Consider the following 21,188-nt stretch of genomic DNA (forward strand, 5'->3'; position numbering starts at 1 on the left):
GTGATGACGCAGTATTGATGAAAGCTGATTGGCCTATTGAAAATTATCCCGGAAATTAAATTTTTATACATTTTTAATTTAATAACAAGAGCTTTTAATTAGAACTAATCGGATTTATACCCCTTTTTGGCTATTTGTATTTTACAATTTTAGTTGCTATAGCAACGCGTGTTATGATATGAATTCTGACTGCATATAAAAAACAATCAAACCTATCGCAATCTGTTGGTTGAGAGACGAGGCGACTTTGCAGAGCATTTCTGTGCGATTCCTGAGATTTCTGAAGCTGTTGGAGGATTTCTGAGAGAAAAAGACTTATTTTAAAGAGCACAATTTCTCTAATCATCTTTTTTTCGTTATTTTTCTGATTATTTTTTTAATACAATTTTGTTGCTGTTTTTTCATTCCTTCTTCTTCTTCTTCTTCTTCTTCTTTACTTTGTTTTACATTTATTTTCATATTTGTCTGTTTTTGTCTGTTTTATTGCAGGTTGGAGGAGATTGTCCATGTCCCACATGGGTGAAGAAAGAGGAGGTGAGTGTTTTTAATCTTTCATTTGTTTGTCATTGTATATCACTGTATGATGCTGTATGGTGTTTGACTAAATGAAAAGGATTACAGAAGTTAACAAAAGAGATTTATTAAAAATGTTTTGATATACAGAAGATACACGGGACAGCACCACTGAGCTTCCTGGTTTTTTGGCTCCTCTGCCTTCACATTTGGCTGATTCTGCATCCACAGACCAGAGGAACAGCAAGAGGAAAAGGCAGAGCAGCAGCCAGCAAACACTGTCCACCTCGTCCAGCAGACCAGCCAAACGCTCTCGCAGAGGTCAGCACAGCTCATCTTCTAGATCTTATGGCTCAGAAATGAAATGATTTGTCATTGATGAGACCGCAGCATGTTTTCTCTTTCTCTCTTTTCTTCATTTCTTGTGCTCTTCTGTGTTGCAGACTTGTACCAGAAGGGCCCGTTGCTGGGACGAGGTGGATTCGGCTCTGTGTTTGCTGGGATGCGCAGGTCTGATGGACTGCCAGTAAGAGATTTTCTTCCCTCCTTTGTTCAGACATGCTTTAGAAATGTTGCTGTCAGTAAATGTCATGTGTCACAATCAGGCAGGTGTGATTTACTCTGCTTTTTCTGTCTGCAGGTGGCCATCAAGTATGTGTCAAAGGACCGGACCCCCGAGCGACTGAAAGTTGTATGTTTTGATGTGAATCTGTTGTGTTTGCTGTGTTTGATTGAGTTCTGGATATAATGGAGGGTTTGTCCTGCAGGATGGTCAGGGTCGGCTGCCGCTGGAGGTGGCATTGATGACCCGTGTCACGTCAGCTCCTGCCTGCCCCAGTGTCCTGCAGCTGCTGGACTGGTTTGACCGTCCCAGACGCTACATCCTGATCCTGGAGCGACCGGATCCTTGCCAAGATCTCCAGAGCTTCTGTGAGGAGAACGGCTGTCTGGATGAGCGTCTGGCCAAGAAAGTGCTGGTGCAGCTGATCGCGGCCCTAAAACACTGCGAGAGCCGCGGCGTCCTGCACCGGGACGTCAAACCAGAAAACCTGCTGATCTCCACAGAATCCCAGGACATCAAGCTGCTGGACTTCGGCTGTGGAGATCTGCTGAAGCACTCGGCCTACAAATACTTTGCAGGTGAGTGTGAGTTACAGAAGGAAACGTTCTGTTGATGTTTGTGAACTTCTGCTGATCCACTAAAGGGAATTTGTCTGTACTGGAGCATTTTGAGCAGATGTTTGTGGTCTTCTTATGTCTCTCAGGCACTCCTGCATACGCTCCTCCTGAGTGGTTTCGTAGACATCGCTACCATGCGACTCCAGCTACAGTCTGGTCAGTAGGAGTGACGCTCTACAACATCCTGTGTGACCGTTTCCCATTCAGAGGCGCACAGAGGGTCACGTCCAGAAGCAGACTGACCTTCCCCAGGAGCTTGTCAACAGGTAAGAGATTCAGACACATTCAGAGATAGCCTGGCGAGCGAGCAGAAGTGTGTTGTTGCGTGTTTCTGAAGACGGTGTTGTGTGTAACAGAGTGCCGTCAGCTGATTCGCTGGTGTCTCAGTGCAGCACCGGCTGATCGACCCAGTTTAGATGACATTGAGAGCCATCCCTGGTTGCACTGCACAGGTCGCCAGTGACATTACACTTATCTGAATCCAGCAGTCATGGCTTGGGTTGCATTGTCAGGTTCAGTGTAGATAAACGCTGTCAATGATTTGTAGAAGGAGAGCAGGAGGGGCAGAGGAACTGAGGAGAACAGATCCTGATCCTGAGCTTCCTCTGCTGCATCTGTGAGGCTCTGTGTGAAGCTGTACGAGCTGAAGACACACACACACACACACACACACACACACACACACACACACACACACACACACACACACAAGCTAGTCTACAGTAGACAAATGTACAGTTTCTAGACCTCTTAGAGAAAAACGGGGACAGATGTTAAATAAATCATGAACAATAAAGTTATTTTATTCGCAATTACAGCAGTTTTTTTTCTTTACTGGTTTCACTAAAATGTAAATGTTTAAACCAAGGGCAGCAAGGTGACTTAGTGGTTAGCACTGTAACCTCACAGCAAGGTTCACTGTGTAAAACATATGCTGGATATTTTGGCGGTTCATTCCCCTGTGGCGACCCCTGATGAATAAAGGGACTAAGCTGAAGGAAAATGAATGAATGAACACAGACACTGGAGGAATCAGGAGACTGTTCAGTCAGATATGATCATGCTGTCTGTAGTGTGCTGAACTAACTAGACCAAACCTTTATTTGCAAAATTTGATGTCTGAATTTAAAACATAAAAATCTAAACTAGCCGAATTGTTTTACTTAAACACAGATCTGTCGATAATAAACTCAATAAATGTCCATACACGCATGCTGATATTTAACAAATGTTTTTTATTTTGAATGATCTTCAATTTTAGGTAAAAAACAAAAGTTTCTATGAGAATTTGAAATGAACAATATTGTGTTTTTGTGGACATTGAACTACAAAATTTCAACATTGAAGCGTGCTGAATAGTTTTTTGATATAATCTTCAATTCAAAGTTAGAAAAAATACAAATACTAAACTTCTTACGAGAATTTAAAGTAAACACTACTGTGTTTTTCTTCTTTGTGCACATCAAATTGCAAATTATCCCAATATAGTGCAATAAATCTCTTTTTAGGACGATCTTCAGTTTCAGGTTAGAATACAATTATAATTTAAAAAATAATTTAAAATGTACATATTGTTTTTTTCATGTGTAGGTCAAAGTTTCAACAGCTCAATCATTTTAAAAAGCATGTGCTCAAACCAAAAGAAGTAAAAAAGTGCTTTTGTGGTGCAGGGTCACGTCTCTCCTCAGTAAGTGATCATAGACAACACAAGGGGGCAATGTTCAGCACAGAGAATCACAATTTAACTAAAACGTATAAGACTGCGTGTTTTTCATCATCTCAACAGTTTGTCTAATGAAACACACAATAATTTAACATTTATTTTAACAAATACAGCTCATAGTGTTAATAACATTGTTTACTCTACACTTTGTACCGTGATCATGATGATTGTTTGTTATGAGCAGGGCTGGATTAGGTGATTTGGGGGCCCTAAGCAATTCGAGTCATGAGACCCGGAAGTCCTTCAGTAATGAGCACTTTTCATATTTACTTATTTATTTAGCTGTCTTTATCTTATATCACTCTGTCTTGCTTTCTATATTTTTACCTTTACACAATCTCTACATTTTAAAAGATTTGTGTGCTTAAAGTGAGTTCACAACTAAAAATAATGAACAAACTATTTGTTTTCTAAAACTAAATTTTCATCTGATTTGACTGCTGGACTGATCCATGATTGGGGGTGGGGGGACACAATTGCACACATACTAATTAAGATAAAATGTATTTGTTAGAGCCTTGTCCTACAAAATATGACAGGAAATGACTTTATTAGTATTTATTGTCTGCCTCCAGACTTCCTTGGGGCCCTAAGCGACTGCTCTCTGAACTTAACATTTAAATTTCTTTAAATGATTCACCATGTCATTTAAAATGATTGGTTGTGCTTGAGATTCTGCCTTGACAACCGCGCTGATTTTTCAATATATGTTATTTGACTCAAGGTGGTCATTTTGCTTGTGATGCTGAATTCTCCTGAAGAGCAGCAGGACAGAGGCACTACCTGAACCCATCTGACTAAAGAGAAAAGTTAAATTAGTCAGTAGATATTTAAATGCTGATATATTTTTTTCTTAATTGATATACACGCTGGGGCAACACAGTGACTCCGTGGTTAGCATTGTCGCCTCACAGTAAGAAGGTCGCTGGTTCGAGTCCCGGCTGGGCCAGTTGGCATTTCTGTGTGGAGTTTGCATGTTCTCCCCTTGTTTACGTTGGTTTCCTCCAGGTGCTCCAGTTTTCCCCACAAGTCCAAGGACATGCGCTATAGGTGAATTGGGTAAGCTAAATTGTCCGTATGTGTGTATGTCCTGGTCCTCCAGGTTGAGGGTTGATCGTTGGGCTAACAACCCACCTCGTAAACATATTCAAGTATAAATCACTGGCGCAGAAAACAAACAAAACCTACGTGAGACCAAGAGACTTTATTGAAAGAAAAATCATGAAATGAAGTCATACAATGCGTCATTCAGCAGCAATCATAACTTAAAGATTGTAGTCAGTTCTTGTTTTCTAAGACCTTAAATAAATGATTATCTTTGCAAAACGGATGATCTATTTTGTATATGGTGACATAACCTGTTATATGATGTTATACTGGATAAAGACTGCCAAGGGTGTTAAGACATTCAGAATAACACTATTTTAGACTCAGAAGAATATAGATATGATTATACATTTATAAGTCACTGGAGCAAAATTAACTGTCTTTAGAAATAGAAATGACAGAAGCAAATACATATTCATTTTTTACCTTCATAAGTATCCTTGCAATGACGTGAAAATTAGATCGCAATGAAAAAAAGAGATTTTATGTCATATTATTAATCACATAAAATCATACAGCAGTCAACACTGAAATCCATACATAATACATTACGTTTGAATGAATCCCATTTCTGTGATATAAATAATAAACATTCTGAACAGAGAACTGTAACATTGAGCAAATACAGCAGAGATACAATAGAACTCACAATGTAGTCACTATCTATTGAAACCAAGTTTGGAAAAAAAAGAACTTAAATATATTTATTGATGCTGTAAGCTGTTTGTTTCAACTGAGTGAACATTTGACAAATTTAACAGCAAATGACCTGTTAAAAAGTCACAACATTACATTCAAATCAGCTTCTGTTACTTGCTGCTTTACTTTAATCACAGTTGCGTTGCTCTAAAGGTTCAGTTCTTAAATGATTAAATGAATCTTTATTAAGTATGTCTGGACGAATGTGACACCGTCACACTTTCAGATCCAAGTCAATGCAGCACATCACAGTAATAAACAAAGATGTAAACAAAGTACATTGCTTTATGAACTATTACAATTACTTGAAGCACAGTCAACATTAATGAAGTTGAGCCAAGTAAAAATGTCAAAGATTAAACAATCAGGCCCTTCTGAAGGCTGAAATAAATCATTAAACACTGACTATCATCTGGTTTGTAATCAACAACTATTTTCAGACCAAAGAATATCATGTGCTGAATGAAACAAACTGTGTTACTAAGAGTAAATCAAGAATAAATGTCACCTTCAAATGTAAAACATCATTTTGTTTCCTATAAAAAGCGATTAGTTACTTTAATGAAGGGATCAAAACCGCTGCCTTAAAAGTGACCAATTGACTTCCCTTAAAAATATGAGGACCTATTAAGTTGACTTAACTTACCTATTTATAGTCAACTAATTGCTTTTTACAGCATAATTAAAATTAGATTTTATTTTCTCAAAATCACAACATTCATGACTGCCCGTTTCGCCACTTACAAATTTAAAATGAAGCATATTTTCATACAATTTATTGCTCACATTACATGTATGATAACTTAAATACATTTGAATATACTGTATAATATGAATAAAACAATTAGTTTGAAATAAATTAGAGTAATAACCGCTAGACATTCAGCATGCTAAGTTTCTGTGCTAATACTCTAAACTAGATTTAATTAAGAAGACGATGCATCATATTCTTGAACACAGACACGATTCCAAAACTGCCTAAATAATGCTTATTAGAATAATTTCAATGCAGACAATAGTAAATACAGTATATGCACAGAGATTTGTTTGTTTTGTGCTGGAATGATTGATTTTAATCGGGTGAATTACAGTAAATGCGATTTCAGTAATCCTGAGAAACAATCTTCAGACTATATCCCAGATCAAGAGAATTGATGAGGCCCAAATAGTTCAAAGAGAGAGCAGAACATCTTCGATAAATAGAGCATAATGTGACTTCAGGAGGTGGTCATGGTTGAAGGGTCCGTCCACATGGCTGCCACATCTCTGAACCTGCACAGTAGAAAAAACACAGTTAAGCATGTAGAGCATAATGATCAGTGACTGACAAATAAGAGTGTTCACAGTCAAGAAAAGCCATTTTAAACACTCAATTATTACACTCCTCTGATTTTAAGAATGTATTGTCAGTTTTAATCCCATCCCCCACCTTTCTTATGAGAAACATTATTTTTAACAAAATGAAAATGTCGTAACTATAAGATTCAGTGCTTCCCACAGCTATAGGAGAGCTCTAAAATCTGCCAGGACTGAGCACCTCCACAAACCGATAGAAAATAATCATAACAGTCTTAGATTTTTATTTAACACCATTGCTAAATTAACAAATAATCAGTCATCTTTGGAACAAAATGTCCCACCGCAAATTAGTAGTGATGATTTTTTTAGTGATGAAATAAAAGCCTTCAGACAGAAAATAGAAGACGCTAAACTTTCTGCACCGCCTTATACTTCTCAACATTCCACTGCATCTAGATAATTTACAGTGCTTCAAAATCACAGAACAGGAAGGACGAGCTAGATAAAATGATAAATGGTTCTAAACCAGCTAAATGCATGTTGGACCCAATTCCAACAAAATTAGTGAAAGAGCTGCTGCCTGTAATAGTAGAAGCTCTTCTTAATTAAACAGTTTTCAATAAATGAGTTAAATGCAGCTTCATGTGCTGTTTGGGCTCATTAAACTATTGTAGACATGGTGTGAACTACTCTTTCATTCACTGTAACTGATCTCCAGAAAATCTAGAAACAGGGACTCAGCAGCTGGTCTAAAACGGGATGGGGAGCAGATCAAATCAAATTATATGTATTACCTAAAGTCTAAATGAAGAAAAAATATATATGGAGCGGTACAGGAGCGGGAGTCATTTTAAATAGGAGCGGGATGGGACAGGATCATTTTTTAAACTTTGGTCTGGGAGTGGGACGGGAAAAGATTTCTTTCTGTGAGAGTGGGAACGGGACAGAAGTGAAAATTCCCTCCCATGTCATCCTCTATTCAGACACGGCTGTGTCTTTTGTCTGACAAAAGCCGAAAAAAGACTTTTGTACTAAACCTGTAATGGCAGTTTCTGTTTCTACTAATAAGCACTGCCCACTAACTTGTGTATTTAACTGAGTGTCAGCTGCAGTAGTTGAGAGATTTTCTTGATGAATCACAGCAACGGCGAGTTCTTATTAAAGGATTCTGCTCTGAAGATACCCAAAAAATCCTCCTGGTTTGTCTCGTCTTTAAATTCACAACATATTCATGAAGAAAAAGTCAGTCACAGAGATATTACAGATGATACATTTGTAAATAATGTTCACTTTGTTGCACAGAGAGAGATTCCTTTGCTTCATAAGACCTCAGTGCATCGTCAGGACTTGAGTGTATCATTACACCCCTATCTTTGATACAGTTTCCCCAAAAACTGGCTCTCAAAGTTCATGAGTACTGGCCTGTGAACTGGCATCCACACCTATTAACAGAACAAATGCAGGAGAACTGAGAAATACAGAGAACATTGAACACAACATTAAGCTTGGTTAAACTGTGCAACTGTCCAAATCTGTTATAAAACACAAATAAATCTAATGGAGAATTTCCTGATTTACAGTAAAATACTGTTCATTTTTACAAAGCGACTGACATTCCAGCAGTTTCTAATGGCACTTCACATTTAACTCTTTATTCACTTTTATTTACTGATTGTTCTTAATTGTTCTTATTATAAACAGGTTCATGTTAAATTCTGTTATTAATTTTAGGTTTTTGTTGCATGTCTCAGGGATGTCAATGGGAAGCACCAAGGAATGTCATGCAGCTCACAATCCCAGGAAAGTGCCAACTTCACCCTAAAGTACTCCAGCTGATATGGGGGTGTTTTGGAGAAACTCGGGTTTACCTGTTTGCTTTAGCCAAGACCGGCCACTGCTCCGCTCAGCACAGATGCACTGGCTCACTGCTGGATTCGGACATGTGTATCAGGCAAGTTTGCGTTTCCCTAGTGAGTCTTCTTGTACAGACCCTGTGCAAGGTCAGGGAGGACGAGGAGCAGATCTTGCTGGTTACACCACACTGGCCCACCCAGACCTGGTTTCCAGAACTCACACTCCTCGGGACAGACCCTCCCTGACAGACTCTCCTGAGGAAGGACCTTCTTTCTCAAGGAGGTTTTCTATCTGGCACTTACGTCCAGATCAGAAAAAGGAGAAGGTAGTTGGAATTTTTATAGATTTAAAGAAGGCATTTGATACAATAAATGATAATATATTGGTAAATAAATAGATAACTTACATTCAAGCACATTCAGGGCAGCACGATCATGAGAGATGTAATTCATTGTTAGTATTATTGTCATCATTAATATTTAATAATGATTAGACATACATTTTGGAATTATTGCACACAAATATCAATAAGTCATCTCAGCATTATTAGATAGTTGTTTCTGGTTTTTGTTAGTCCTAATTGATGTTGTTTTCAAATACAATCAATCCCTTAAAATACAAAAAAGTCATTAGACTGATGGAAAATGTGGGCTATTTGGAACATACAAATCCTTTATAAATAAAACGAGAAAGGTATGATGACATTTTAATTATTTGCAGTGTATTTTTTACAAATGGAATCAAACATATAATTTGTCAAAGATATCAAAAGGATAAAATATATTTTATGAAAAAGAAGAGATCAGTAAAAGAAGAAATCAGTTTAAGTAATAGACGAATGATGTGTGTGGTAATGAAGTGGGAAAATAATAAGCTTGTGCTTCATCCCACTCCATTTTCCACCATGTTGAAATGTATTTTTTGTTAATGATGTTTTATGTATGATATTTCTGTTTGAAAATAAATAAATCAAATCAAATCTCTGAAACCTTCATGTGTGATCTATAGACATGACATAGAAAACTTAAGTGACCTGCCAGCATCGGTAGCTGACCTCTCATGACCTTTTGGGATCACTCTGTGGTCCTCTGCGCACTGCAAAGAGAGCCGCTTGATTCAGTATCTTTAAGTTTTCTATTCTTGAAGACAGCTCTGCTCATCACCCTGGCTTCTATTAACAGAGTCCGGGACCTGGAGGCATTTTCTGTCAGCAAATCATGCTTGGAATTTGGGCCAGCTAACTCTCACATAGTCTTGAGACTCTGGCCTGGCTATGTGCCCAAGGTTCCTACCACTTCATTTCCAGATAAGGTAGTGAGACTTCAACCATTGACCATGGAGGAGGCTTACTTAACCCCTCCATTGCTGTGATGAGGTCGCACACTGGGTGTTTACGTGGCCCAAACAGAGCATTCTCTAGTCTGTTTTTTTTTTTCTTCTTTTTGTTTTATTTTGCTTTGTGTCTGTTTTGGCAGTCGGCAGAAGGAAAGTGCCATATCAAGCAGAGGCTGGCACACTGGGTTGTGGATGCCATCACCCTTGTGTATCATACCCAAATCAAGGTGTGTCCTCAGGGATAAGTGCACACTCAGCTAGAAGTCCCGCATCCTCCTGGGCATTAGCAAGCAGAGCCTCTCTAACAGACAACTGTAAAGCAGCGGCTGGGCAACACTTAAAACATTTGTGAGATGATTTGAAACTATTTAAAATTATTTATTTTTTTCACATTGTCATTATGGGGTATTGTGTGTAGAATTTAGAGGTAATAAATGAATTTGACTCATTTTGAATTAAGGTTGTAACATAAAAATGTGGTTAAAGTGAAGCGCTATGAAAACTTTCCAGATGCTCTGACTGTACTGATACTTTACATTTGTCCATGACAGGGTTGACACAATGTGAGGTTTGTTTACTGTTTTTCTACTTGCAGATTATTTGTAAAAAGTGCAGGAGCTTGACCAACATTCATTTCTTACAGTCCAAGGCAGGTGTGGGCAAACTTGATCCTGGAGGGCCAGTGTCCTGCATAGTTTAGCTCCAAACCTATTCAAACAGACTTCCCTATAGAGTTCAAGTGATCTTAAAGACACTGATTAGTTTGTTCAGGTCTGTTTGATTAGGGTTGGAACAAAACTCTGCAGGGACACCGGCCCTCGGGGATCAAGTTTGCCCATCCCTGGAATAAGGTCTAATTAAAACAACTGTGGTTAAATCAAAACTCTCAAACAATTTTGTTTTATAATTTTGATGTCTCGAAGGCACTTTATTGTGAGAATGACCCTTATACAATTATATATATCCGGGTGAGTAATATGTAAGGTAGAGTAAAATGTCATGTGTAGTTAAAGGTATGTAAGTGTATATATTTACCACCACCTACTGGAAGTTTTAGATTTTTATTTTGAAGACTATGGTGTGGTCCAGAATCTTCTGCTGTCCAGAATCAGGTGGTTTGTCTTGGTTGGGCATCTCAGCTGAGACCTCTCCACAATGGGTGACCCCACAGTAGCTGTGAAGTACCAGTGGCGTGTACCATTTGGGTGAACTCATTTTTTAAATGTGATCTTGAGATTTTTTTAAAGTTTTTTTTGTTCACAGTTTTGACTTTGATACTGACTGATCTAATGTTTATGTACGATTATTAAAATAAAACATTCTGCAGACAATATTAATTTAAGAGAGATCTTTGAGGAGTGTTTATGCATATATATGCTTCAGTGTTAGAAAAGCTAGTCTGCTTGCATGACCATTGCCAGGTCTGGGCTGTTTTATTATTAATGTAATATTAAATTAAATTGTTAATATCAGTTAATGTCCTGTGAGTTCACGTGAATTAACAATGAAACTTTATTTACATTAACCAATGTTAACAAATAATAAATACTGTAATAAATGTATTAGATCTTACCAGGTTTGACTTTTTTTTACAGTGGAATACTGGCAACAGTGTTAGTCAGTGTAACAGAGCAGTAGCGGAAACTAACAGGAAACTGCTTACAGTTAATTACTGTACTGTACTTCTGTACTCACAGCATAATGGCTACTGCACACACATTAATGGTAAATCATATATACAGTAGTTATTGTAGTTTGACTCAAATTAATCAGTTTTCTGAACTGTTCTCAAAAATAAAAAAGCAAATCAATTCTTCAGACAAATGTATTTTATTGTTTTGGCAGCAAACAAACATACAACAGAAAATGTCTGACAAAATTAAACAAATCAGCAGGTTTGAAGACATTTTCTATTTACAATGAAACAAAAAGGTTCAATAATGAACAACACATGCAGTGTATATACAGTAGGACTTGTGTGTTGAAGTAGGGGGGGAACTCCAGGAACTGAGTTTGACATCGATGGTTACAGTGTTGGGGGTAACGCATTACAAGTAACACAAGTTATGAAATAATATGACATTTCTAAGTAACAAGTAACACATTAACAAATTAAGGAGTATTCAAGTTACTTCTTAGTTTAATTAATTCTCTTTTAAAAAATAAATTGTTGAATTAATAATAATAATAATAATAATTTTCTCCCAGCAGAAACAAACAGAACCCAAGATGGCAGAGCCTTACATTTCTGCACTGAAAGTATTGTCATTTTTCTGAACACATGGAGGACAAGTAAACGGGGATTGTTTGTGTCAAATGCTCATTTTACTTCACTAATAAGACTAAAAGTACAAAAGCATCAAACACATTGCTTAAAACTGTCATTAATCTCTAAACAGTATACGGCATGTAGAGCTCTGGCCTCAGGAAGTTCTCAGAAGATAACATTCTCCTTAATCATTATTATCTGATGTGTTTTTAGAGGTAAATAAAGGTTATAGAGTGTGTTGTTAATTGCAGAGCTCCTCTATTTAAAAAAAAGAAGGAAAAAACCTGCAAGTTCTGAAAGAGATCAAGCCTCAGCCTGGTATAAAAAAAGGATTTTTTCTCAAAGGTAACATAACACATTATTTTCCATAATAAGTATAAGTAACACAGCTTTACATTATAACGTTACTTTTTTGGGGGAGTAACTCAATATTGTATTGCATTACTTTTAAAATATCTTTCCCCAACACTGATGGTATACGGCACATTGTCAAAGTAACTGGCAACATTTATCTCAATCACACATATAATAATAATGATTAAAAAAAACTTTACTGTCATTTATTCTTTGCATGACACAATTTCATACAAATCCTGCTGGTTTTACAGTAAAATACTGTTTCCTTTCATTACAGCAGAACACTGGCTATTTTAGAGTTATTTACCGCATAATCTACAGCAAGGGTTAACAGTAAACAATTTAAATAACTGCCACAGAGAAGACATCTAACAATCTATGCCCACCTCCACCCCCTTCCTTTTGGAAGGACATCTATTTTTAATCCATCCATCCATCCATCCATCCATCCATCCACCTATTCATCCATTCAGGAAACACCTAACCTCTAGCCATCAGTGTCCAGTCATTGCTGAGGTGTGTAATTTCTATTTTACTGCACATGCTGCACTCCAGTTTGTAAAGACAAAGACACGACTAACAGAGCTCTACATGTTGCTGAACTCTAGCAATGCACAAGATAATCTCCAGTGTTCTTTAGATAAATCTCCACTGATGCTCTTGTGAGTTTCCTTTTTCTGCCTGTTGTGTGTCCATTACTTGAACACCTGCCAAAGACGAGACATCTAGCTAACTATCTAAGCCCACCACCACCCCCTTCCTCTTGGAAGGACATCTATTTTTCATTCATTTATCCACCTATATATTCAGTAAAATGACTAACCAGACCATCAGTTTCTAGTCATTGCTGAGGTGTGAGTCCCGTTTCTCCACATGCCCCAGTGTAATCTGACATACAAGACAAAAACAAGACTAACAAAACTCTACATGCTGCTGATCTTCAGCAATAAACAAAGTTTTCTCCAGTGCTCTTCAGATATATCTCAACTGTTGCCTTGTGACTCTTCTCCTTCTGCTTCACTCCAATCTGCAAAAGACTAAGACAGCACCAACAGAGCCCTAACTGATGGCTGAGCTCCTGCAATGCACATGCTGTTCTCCGGCAATTTAAAAAAAATCTCCACTGATGCTCTTGTGAGTCTCTCTCTTCTCCCTGCTGTATGTCCATTACCTACAATAAATAACAGCCACAGAGAAGACATCTAGCTAACAATCTATGTCCACCACTACCCTCTTCTTCTTGGAAGGACATTCATGCCATGCACCTATCCACCTGTTTTTGAAGGACACTCCTGACCATCAGTGTCCAGTCATTGCTGAGGTGTGTGATTCCTATATTTCTCCACAAGCTGCACTCCAGACTGTAAAAGACAAAGACACGACTGACAGAGCTCTATATGCTTGCTGAACTCCTGCAGTGCACTAAATGTTCTCCAGCGTTCCTTAGACAAATCTCCACTGATGCTCTTGTGAGTTTCCTTCTTCTGTCTGTTGTGTGTCCACTACCTGAAAAAGAAACGCCTGCCGCAGAGAATACATCTATCTATCTAAAGCTGAGCTCAGACTACAGAAGTTTTAGTCCAATTTATTTTGACCTCCCGAGAATCGGAGATGAAATCTTGTCGAGGACTTTGATCGGTTCTCAGCGCAGATTATCTGGTAATGTGAGCCGTTTAAAGATAGAATCTTGCACCTCGCCATCTTGAACACAAATCGCAGCCTCCCTGATCATAACAGACATGATTGAAATCCAGAAATTCAAATCGGGCTGATCACAGCAGTTCAAACCTATTCAGTATTAACAAAGCCATGAGCTGGAGAGAATCATGTTGCTTTCAATAAATAAATAAATATATCATTTTTTTGAATAAGCTTGAATTATCCTTTATTATTAGCCAGATTTTACGTTATTCTTATTGCGGTGTGCAGATATTGATGACACATGTGTAGCCGGGCACTAGAACATTGCCAGTTATCTCCAAAACCCAAAATGATTCAACATATTACAGTTTTTCTCAGTGGCTTTGGTGCATTTCTCACAACACTATTTACATTTGCACAACAGTTAATGCATTTCTCAAAACTATTAGTCATTTGTGCACATCATAGTAGCAGTTTCTCATTCCTTTCAACAAATTGCGAATGCTTTTGGACATGTATCAATTGCTTTCATACAACTCTTTGCTGTTAAAATTATTATTCGCTTATGTCATGTCAGTCAAAATTAACTAAACTTGGGAATGCTGAAAAGTCATTCCAATTTAAAACTAATAGTCCTCATTTCATTACTTGAGTCATTACATACAAAAATGTTGAACTAGTTGCCGAAATCTGACAAGCAAATTATATTAAAATTTTTACATCTTTATTTTCCAGAAAATGTCTTCTAAATTGAACAATTTCATGAATGATTTACAGACGTGTGTATGTTGTAGGTTCAGTTGCAATATGTACTTAATGTTTGAAAGTTGAGCACAGCACACATTGTTTACAGTTGTGCACAGCTCTGCCCAAAGGGAGTTTATGTTTGATGTAAATAAGAGTGTATTTATTCTTTTGGGCAATCCTGCGAAAAAATTAGAATTGCAAAGAGCATCTGCAGTAAAAATGTGAAACATACATATTCAGTGTCTTGTAATCAGATTCCTCACTAAATGCAGTGATGTCTAACTTTACTGTAGTTTTCAAATGGCTGAGCAAATAGTATATAGTGCTGTCTTGAGCATTTTCAGAAAGTGTCACCAAAATCGAACTTTATTACATTGAAAAAAATAGACAAAGCCATTTGACTATCTTGTGAATAGACAATGGTGTCAGGACTTTTCCTCTCGATGACACTGACACTCTCATTGACATCAATACTTGCTTTTGAGGAATGAGCTATCCATTTTTTAGGAGGTGACTCACTTTTAAAGAGGCTCTAGCAATCTAAAAGCTGAGCTATTGCCAGTCAAACACAGCACAGCCATCGCAGCAAGACGGAGAGATTTCAATTATTGTCATAAATAGTAATATCATTGTGACAGGGTGGCTCAGTGGTTAGCACTGTCGCCTTACAGCAAGAAGGTCGTTGGATTGAGTCCCAGCTGGGTCAGTTGGCATTACTGTGTGGAGTTTGCAAGTTCTCCCTGTGTTCGTGTGGTTTTCCCCTGGGTGCTCTGGTTTCCCCCACAGTCCAAAGACATTCGATATAGGTGAACTGAATAAACTAAATTGGCCATAGTGTATGTGTGTGAATGTGAGAGTGTATGGGTGTGTGAATAATTGATATAATTATAATTGAACTTTCGTTTAGACATATCAAATCAACATTTCTTCATTCTGCTGTCCACTGCGTGCATGTCAGACCCTTATAAACATCCCAATTGCCAAATATTATTAGCCATATATAATACGCATTTATGAAATAAATGTTTGTGTGTGAGAGCAAATTAAAAAGACACTTGCGGCTCAACTTGCGTGTGTTAACTAAATTTTACAGGCTAACTGCATGAACAGCTACGCAAACTGAGACGTAGTGTAGCCTATTTCGAGTGCAGGATATTAGTGTTTTCCTGTAGTGGCAGTTGGTCAAATATTACTAAATTAATAATAAGCAATTAAAAAAGTGAGTTATTCCGTTTGTGGATAGGACAACGACCTCCTTATAATAAGCTTAAATGATCAGTTTTCATTAGCCACTAACGTTATTCTGTGTGTGAATATTTATGAGCCAGATGTAGCTGGGTAGCTATGCCTACTAAATTGCCAGTTATCTCCAAAAAACAAAAAGCTTAAACATTAAAATGTGCTTTTAGAAATCACAGATATATCTTTTCTGTGAGGGCTGTGTTTAGGATAGGGGATAGATTAGTGCTATGTACAGTATAAAAAAAATCCTTAGGCCTGTGTCTAGTGCCGTAAACCGACATAGAGTAGCTCTATATGATATAACAGATTATTTTTCCACACAATATAGGCAGTGCAACAGGTAACAATTTAGCTTTTGAGCAAGAAAGCACAGCACATCGTGGCATGATGGAGAGATTATAAGTGTATTATTATTATTAGACATTTGTCTGGGCATTAGGGACGGGGAGTCGACTCCTCGACTCTCAATGAACCTAGTACTGAAATCGACTTCAGGACAGGAATATGAGAGTTGAGTCTGTTTTTTTCAAATCCTCCTGAATGAAGCTGTTTTAAGCTGCAGTTATAATGCTCATTCTCGAGCACGATGAACTCTGAAGGCAATTATAAATTTAGTGCTGCAGACAAAGTTTGCTTTCACTTTTAAATACCTATGAAACACAACTTTGTGCAATTTGGTTTTAAAGATGATCTGCCTGCGATGTCAAGTTTGCTGTGTTATCAATACAATTTAGCTCTAATATTTGGGCTATTCTTCTTGTTTATTTTGTAAATAACTACAAATTAAATACATTAAAATTAAAATACAATTAATAACAAACGAAATTCATTTCAAAAAGAGGATTTTTAAATACAAATAGAGACAAGGCTAAGTTCAAAAACAGCTCTGACTCACTTCTTTTCTTCCGGCGTATGCTGTCCCATAAACAAACCCTTATTTAACTACAATGAACAAATTGCACAAAACAAACAGTGATATTTAAAAGTAAAGTAATAGGCTGTTTAAAAGAACACATAAAAAAATAAAAATTTACAAGAGAGAGCAATATGATATGTTTTGAGGCACAGCTGATTTTATTTATTATTTTAGGTTTGTTATGAATTTCGTGTAGGGGGTTAATATTTAATCGGTCATTAAATCAAATTGAAATCTAGCTATATTGTTTATTGATCAGTTAGAGCAGGCATGTCCAAGCTCGGTCCTGGAGGGGCAGTGTCCTCCAAAGTTTAGTTCCAACCCCAATCAGACTGTAGGGATAGTTTACAGTTTAACCCAAAGAATGACCAGTCTGGTAAATGAAGAAGAGCCGGAGTCAGAGATTTAAATAAATAAATCAAGTTTACTGAAGATAGTTTGCAGTTTCATCCGCAGAACCCAGCTTCAACACTCGCAATGAGTTCCTAGGCCACTCTGCTTACAATCACCAATCAATAACAATTATACTCTCACATAACGTCATTAACTGCGTCATACATAAAGGTGTTCTAACCTGATTGGTTAAAACACAGATAGACTAGGAACATTTCCACGTGAGGTTCGTGCGTACAATTCTGAACAATATCTAAGCATAAACGTCAGACACCCTTTAGACTGATTAGAGCTGACTCCAGACCTGTGAAACGGATCAACAATCAAATAGAACACACACACTTTAAGTATAATCTGTTTCTTATCCAAGGCTGAGTGTACCGTCCGCCGTCTTTATCAAAACTGATTAAAAACTGGTATAATCTACATTCAGGCAGTTATATTCTTACTACACAAAGTCTATCTTGAATAAAAAGTAGAATCACTTTAAAAGATTTAACCGTAAAACTATAGCAAAATCACTTTAGACATTTTAGACAGTATTAACTCCTAGAAATAACAATAGAAACAGTTGCTTCCAGTCCTCAGTTCCACTCAAGATCTCAATTCATTAATTAAAATCAATTCACAGTTAAATATTGAGAAACAGGATGATGAAAACGATAAACGTTGGTCCATGATGAGATGGACTGGAAAGCAGAAATCCGAATCCTTCAAGACACACCTGGGCTAGCTAATCAAGCTCTTACCAGGCTTTCTAGAAACATCTTTGCAGGTGTGTTGAGGCAAGTTGGAGCTAAAATCTGCAGGACACCGGCCCTCCAGGACCGAGTTTGGACACCCCTGAGTTAGAGCATCTGTTGCCTTTAAAACAAATATAGTACTAAACAACCTCAGACTGTTCACTACTCCAGATTATTTTGTTCACTCATACTCTGTATTCATGTATCAAACATTTATATTAAGAAGATATTAAGGGTATTTCATGATTTTTATTTAAGCGTTGTTTGGGCTCAATTGGGGTATTTTTTAATTTGTTATTGAACTGCTGCTACACATCTTTTCATTAAATATTTTGATAATAAATTGAGGTTTTAACTTTCTGTCTCTAAGATTGCAATGTAATTTTCTAAATTAAAAAAAGTATAGGCTGATTTTTATTTTATTTTGACTGCAGATGATTTAAAATGCTGATTTTGTCTGACCACAGGAGAACTTCTTGTATAAAGAAAGATATGATACAGCATGTTTAATCCTTGCGCTATTTTAAGTGAATGTAAAAGGTGTCGATTCTTGAGTCGATTCTACTGACTCCAAAATTAAGAGTCAAGAATAGCTGTCGACCCCGAAAAACCCAGAACCGAACCACCGCATAATTTAATAATCTAATATTAGTAAAAAAAAAAAAAAGCGTAATTTTTGACAAAGAGAGTGATGTGCTCCATCGGTCAGGATAACCTTAACATCTTGTGTGCTGTGGCGCAGTTTTCATATTTTGTACTTTGCACATATTTAAGATTTGAGGTGGGCTAATAAATTTGCCAAAGATTCTCCTCATGTGTTCACAGCAACCAGATTTCATTATCGGTTAGGTTTTTAAAACTCCTATAGTCTGAGCCCAGCTCAAGCCCACCACCGCCCCCCTTCCTCTTAAACATCTTTTGGTGATACTGTAGGTGATACCTGACCAGCAGTTTTTTATCATTTCTGAGATGTGATTCCCTAAATTCTCTACTCCACTCTGTAAAAGACAAAGAAAACATCAACAGAGCTCTACCTGCTTGTTCAATACTATCTATCCGTTCGTCCGTCCGTCCATCCAAAGAAAATACCCGACTATCACTCTGTGAAAATATAAATATGTAAATTAAAATGTTTGATGAAGTTAATTTGATTCAACTTAAAAATGTAAGGCTGTACCTAATTTATTATGATGCACTTGTGATTACTGAGGTGTGTTTCCCTGTTCTTCCACATGCTTCGTACAAATCTGCCAAAGAGAAAGATATCAGGTCTATAATTAATCTCAATAAATTTCTTTGGAAACTAACTCCATTTTTCAGTCTGTTCAAGCAGTTCTACCTCTTTGCCGAGCTCCAGGTCTTCCAGTTTATCTCCACTGTTCCCCTTGTTAGTCTCAGGGGTAAAGCTCTACTGGGCCACGAGCCCCCCTCAACTGCACCCCACCCAAAAAAAAAAACATTTATTTACCCATATATAAATAGCTATACTGAATATTTTAAATCAAAATTTGAATTATATTATAAATAAAACTATTATTATTATTTAATATTTGTATTATAATAATACTTTTTTCTCTAAATAATTAACATAATTAAATCATTCCAGTTGTGTCTTTACATTTGATTGATTTAAGATACTTTTGCTGCCACAAAGAAGACATCTTTCCAACTATCTGGAGCTGTAATTAGAAACATTGTTCCTGACTGTGTTCTATTCTCAGTTATCCCCCTATGCCCTATTCATTTAGAACATTTTAACATTCAAAGTTGCAATTATTAAAAAATAAAAAAATATTAAAGTCATCTCTCTTAGGTGTAATTTGCATTCAAACTATTTTTACAGTTTAGTTTTCGTGATCTTACAGATCTTACAGTTTACAACTGTGCTCCCTTCGCAGTGCACTTTGAAAACATTGATGTCATTTTGTACACAGCCTCATGGTGAAAGCTATAGGTGACCTGTTATTTAAAAGCGGAATTTATGTTACGTCTCCAAAGCTTGTGAAAACAAAAAGCATACGGTAATTCTTTTCATTTATATTGAGTCATTTATTAAGTATCTGTACTGTATATGACATGGGCCTGCCAGTTAGAACTTTCTAAAGTGGTTTACATGTGTTAAATTGTAAAAGTAGATTTTAAAAAATAATAAATAAATAAATATCCTTCTTAATATTAATAAGAATCATCATCATCACCATCATTAATATTATTATTAAAGTATCATTTTTTCATTTCTAATAAATAAAAAATATTACATTTCATTTTATAATAAATAGCCATTATTATTTATTTATTTTTATGATTTATATGATATTAGAATACGTGTTAGCTTTTGTAAGTGATATGTTTTAGAATAGAATGTGTAATGTTCAACTTCTCAATAATATTAGTAAAGCAAACATTAGCCCTATATGTGTCATTTACATATATTTCAGTTATTATAGAAAGCGAGTGCATATTTTTACCAAATCTAATATTGAATTCTATTGTAAATGCGTGTGCGTGTATAATTTGCACAAATAAATTAAGTTTCTTTTCTCTAAAGAAGTAGTTTAGAGCATCATTACGGGCATTTTATCATAATTATAACTAATCTGGTTTAAGCGATAAATCTGCGACAGAGAAACTACAGGTTTTGGAAAACACTCGTCACTACATCATTCTTTTCTCAAACGATGCATCAGACTTTTATAGTTTAGCCGTGAGTTACTTCGTTGTTTGGGAAACGCAGCCCAGACCATCAGTTTCCAGTCATGCTGAGGTGCGAGTCCCATTTCTCCACAGGCCCCAGTCTAATCTGCAAAAGACAAAAACAAGACTAACAAAGCTCTACTTGCTGGATGATCTGCATCAATAAACCAAACGTTCTCCAGTGTTCCTCAGATAAATATTCACCATTTTGCTTGTGAGTCTGACTCTTCTGTCTGTTGAAGTTGTAAATAATAGCCACAGACAATACATATATCTAACAATCTATGCCCACCACCACCCCCTTCCACTTGGAAGGACATCCATCCATGCACCTATTCATCTACCTTTAAAGGATATTCCTGACCATTAGTGTCCATTGCTGAGGTGTGTGATTCCTATTTGTCTCCACATGCTGCACTCCAGCCTGGAAAAGATAAAGACACAACTAACAGAGCTCTACATGCTTGCTGAACTCCA

The 21,188-nt window shown here is 36.8% G+C and overlaps 1 protein-coding gene and 1 long non-coding RNA gene across 3 annotated transcripts; one reads left to right on the top strand and one right to left on the bottom strand.

Moving 5' to 3' along the window:
• Positions 1-224: 224 nt before the first annotated feature.
• On the top strand, positions 225-9,362 carry LOC137495858 (serine/threonine-protein kinase pim-3-like). 2 transcript variants are annotated; one of them, XM_073953931.1, is made up of 8 exons: positions 225-534; positions 664-834; positions 957-1,039; positions 1,154-1,204; positions 1,281-1,653; positions 1,779-1,958; positions 2,049-2,144; positions 2,240-2,508. In XM_073953931.1, the coding sequence occupies exons 1-8, from the start codon at positions 507-509 to the stop codon at positions 2,266-2,268; spliced, it is 1,011 nt and encodes a 336-aa protein (XP_073810032.1). In that variant the 5' UTR covers positions 225-506; the 3' UTR covers positions 2,269-2,508. The 2 variants fall into 2 exon arrangements, with proteins under 2 accessions (XP_073810032.1, XP_068077951.2); XM_068221850.2 differs by lacking the exons at positions 2,049-2,144; positions 2,240-2,508 and adding an exon at positions 8,272-9,362.
• Positions 9,363-17,285: 7,923 nt separating this feature from the next.
• On the bottom strand, positions 17,286-20,812 carry LOC110439850 (uncharacterized). Its single transcript, XR_002459008.3, has 5 exons — positions 20,731-20,812; positions 19,357-19,450; positions 19,195-19,264; positions 19,052-19,118; positions 17,286-18,138 (listed from the first exon to the last, which is right to left on the bottom strand). It is a non-coding gene; the product is annotated as an uncharacterized lncRNA (long non-coding RNA).
• Positions 20,813-21,188: the final 376 nt, after the last annotated feature.

The sequence above is a fragment of the Danio rerio genome, chromosome 6 (assembly GCF_049306965.1).
Source record: "Danio rerio strain Tuebingen ecotype United States chromosome 6, GRCz12tu, whole genome shotgun sequence".
NCBI classification, from domain to species: domain Eukaryota; kingdom Metazoa; phylum Chordata; class Actinopteri; order Cypriniformes; family Danionidae; genus Danio; species Danio rerio.

Bases quoted from the DNA above. Each gene is read 5' to 3' on its own strand.
- LOC137495858 (XM_073953931.1), top strand. From the start codon at position 507: ATGTCCCACATGGGTGAAGAAAGAGGAG. The intron at 535-663 runs GTGAGTGTTTTT...TTTGATATACAG, and splicing joins CATGGGTGAAGAAAGAGGAG to AAGATACACGGGACAGCACC. The intron at 1,654-1,778 runs GTGAGTGTGAGT...TATGTCTCTCAG, and splicing joins GGCCTACAAATACTTTGCAG to GCACTCCTGCATACGCTCCT.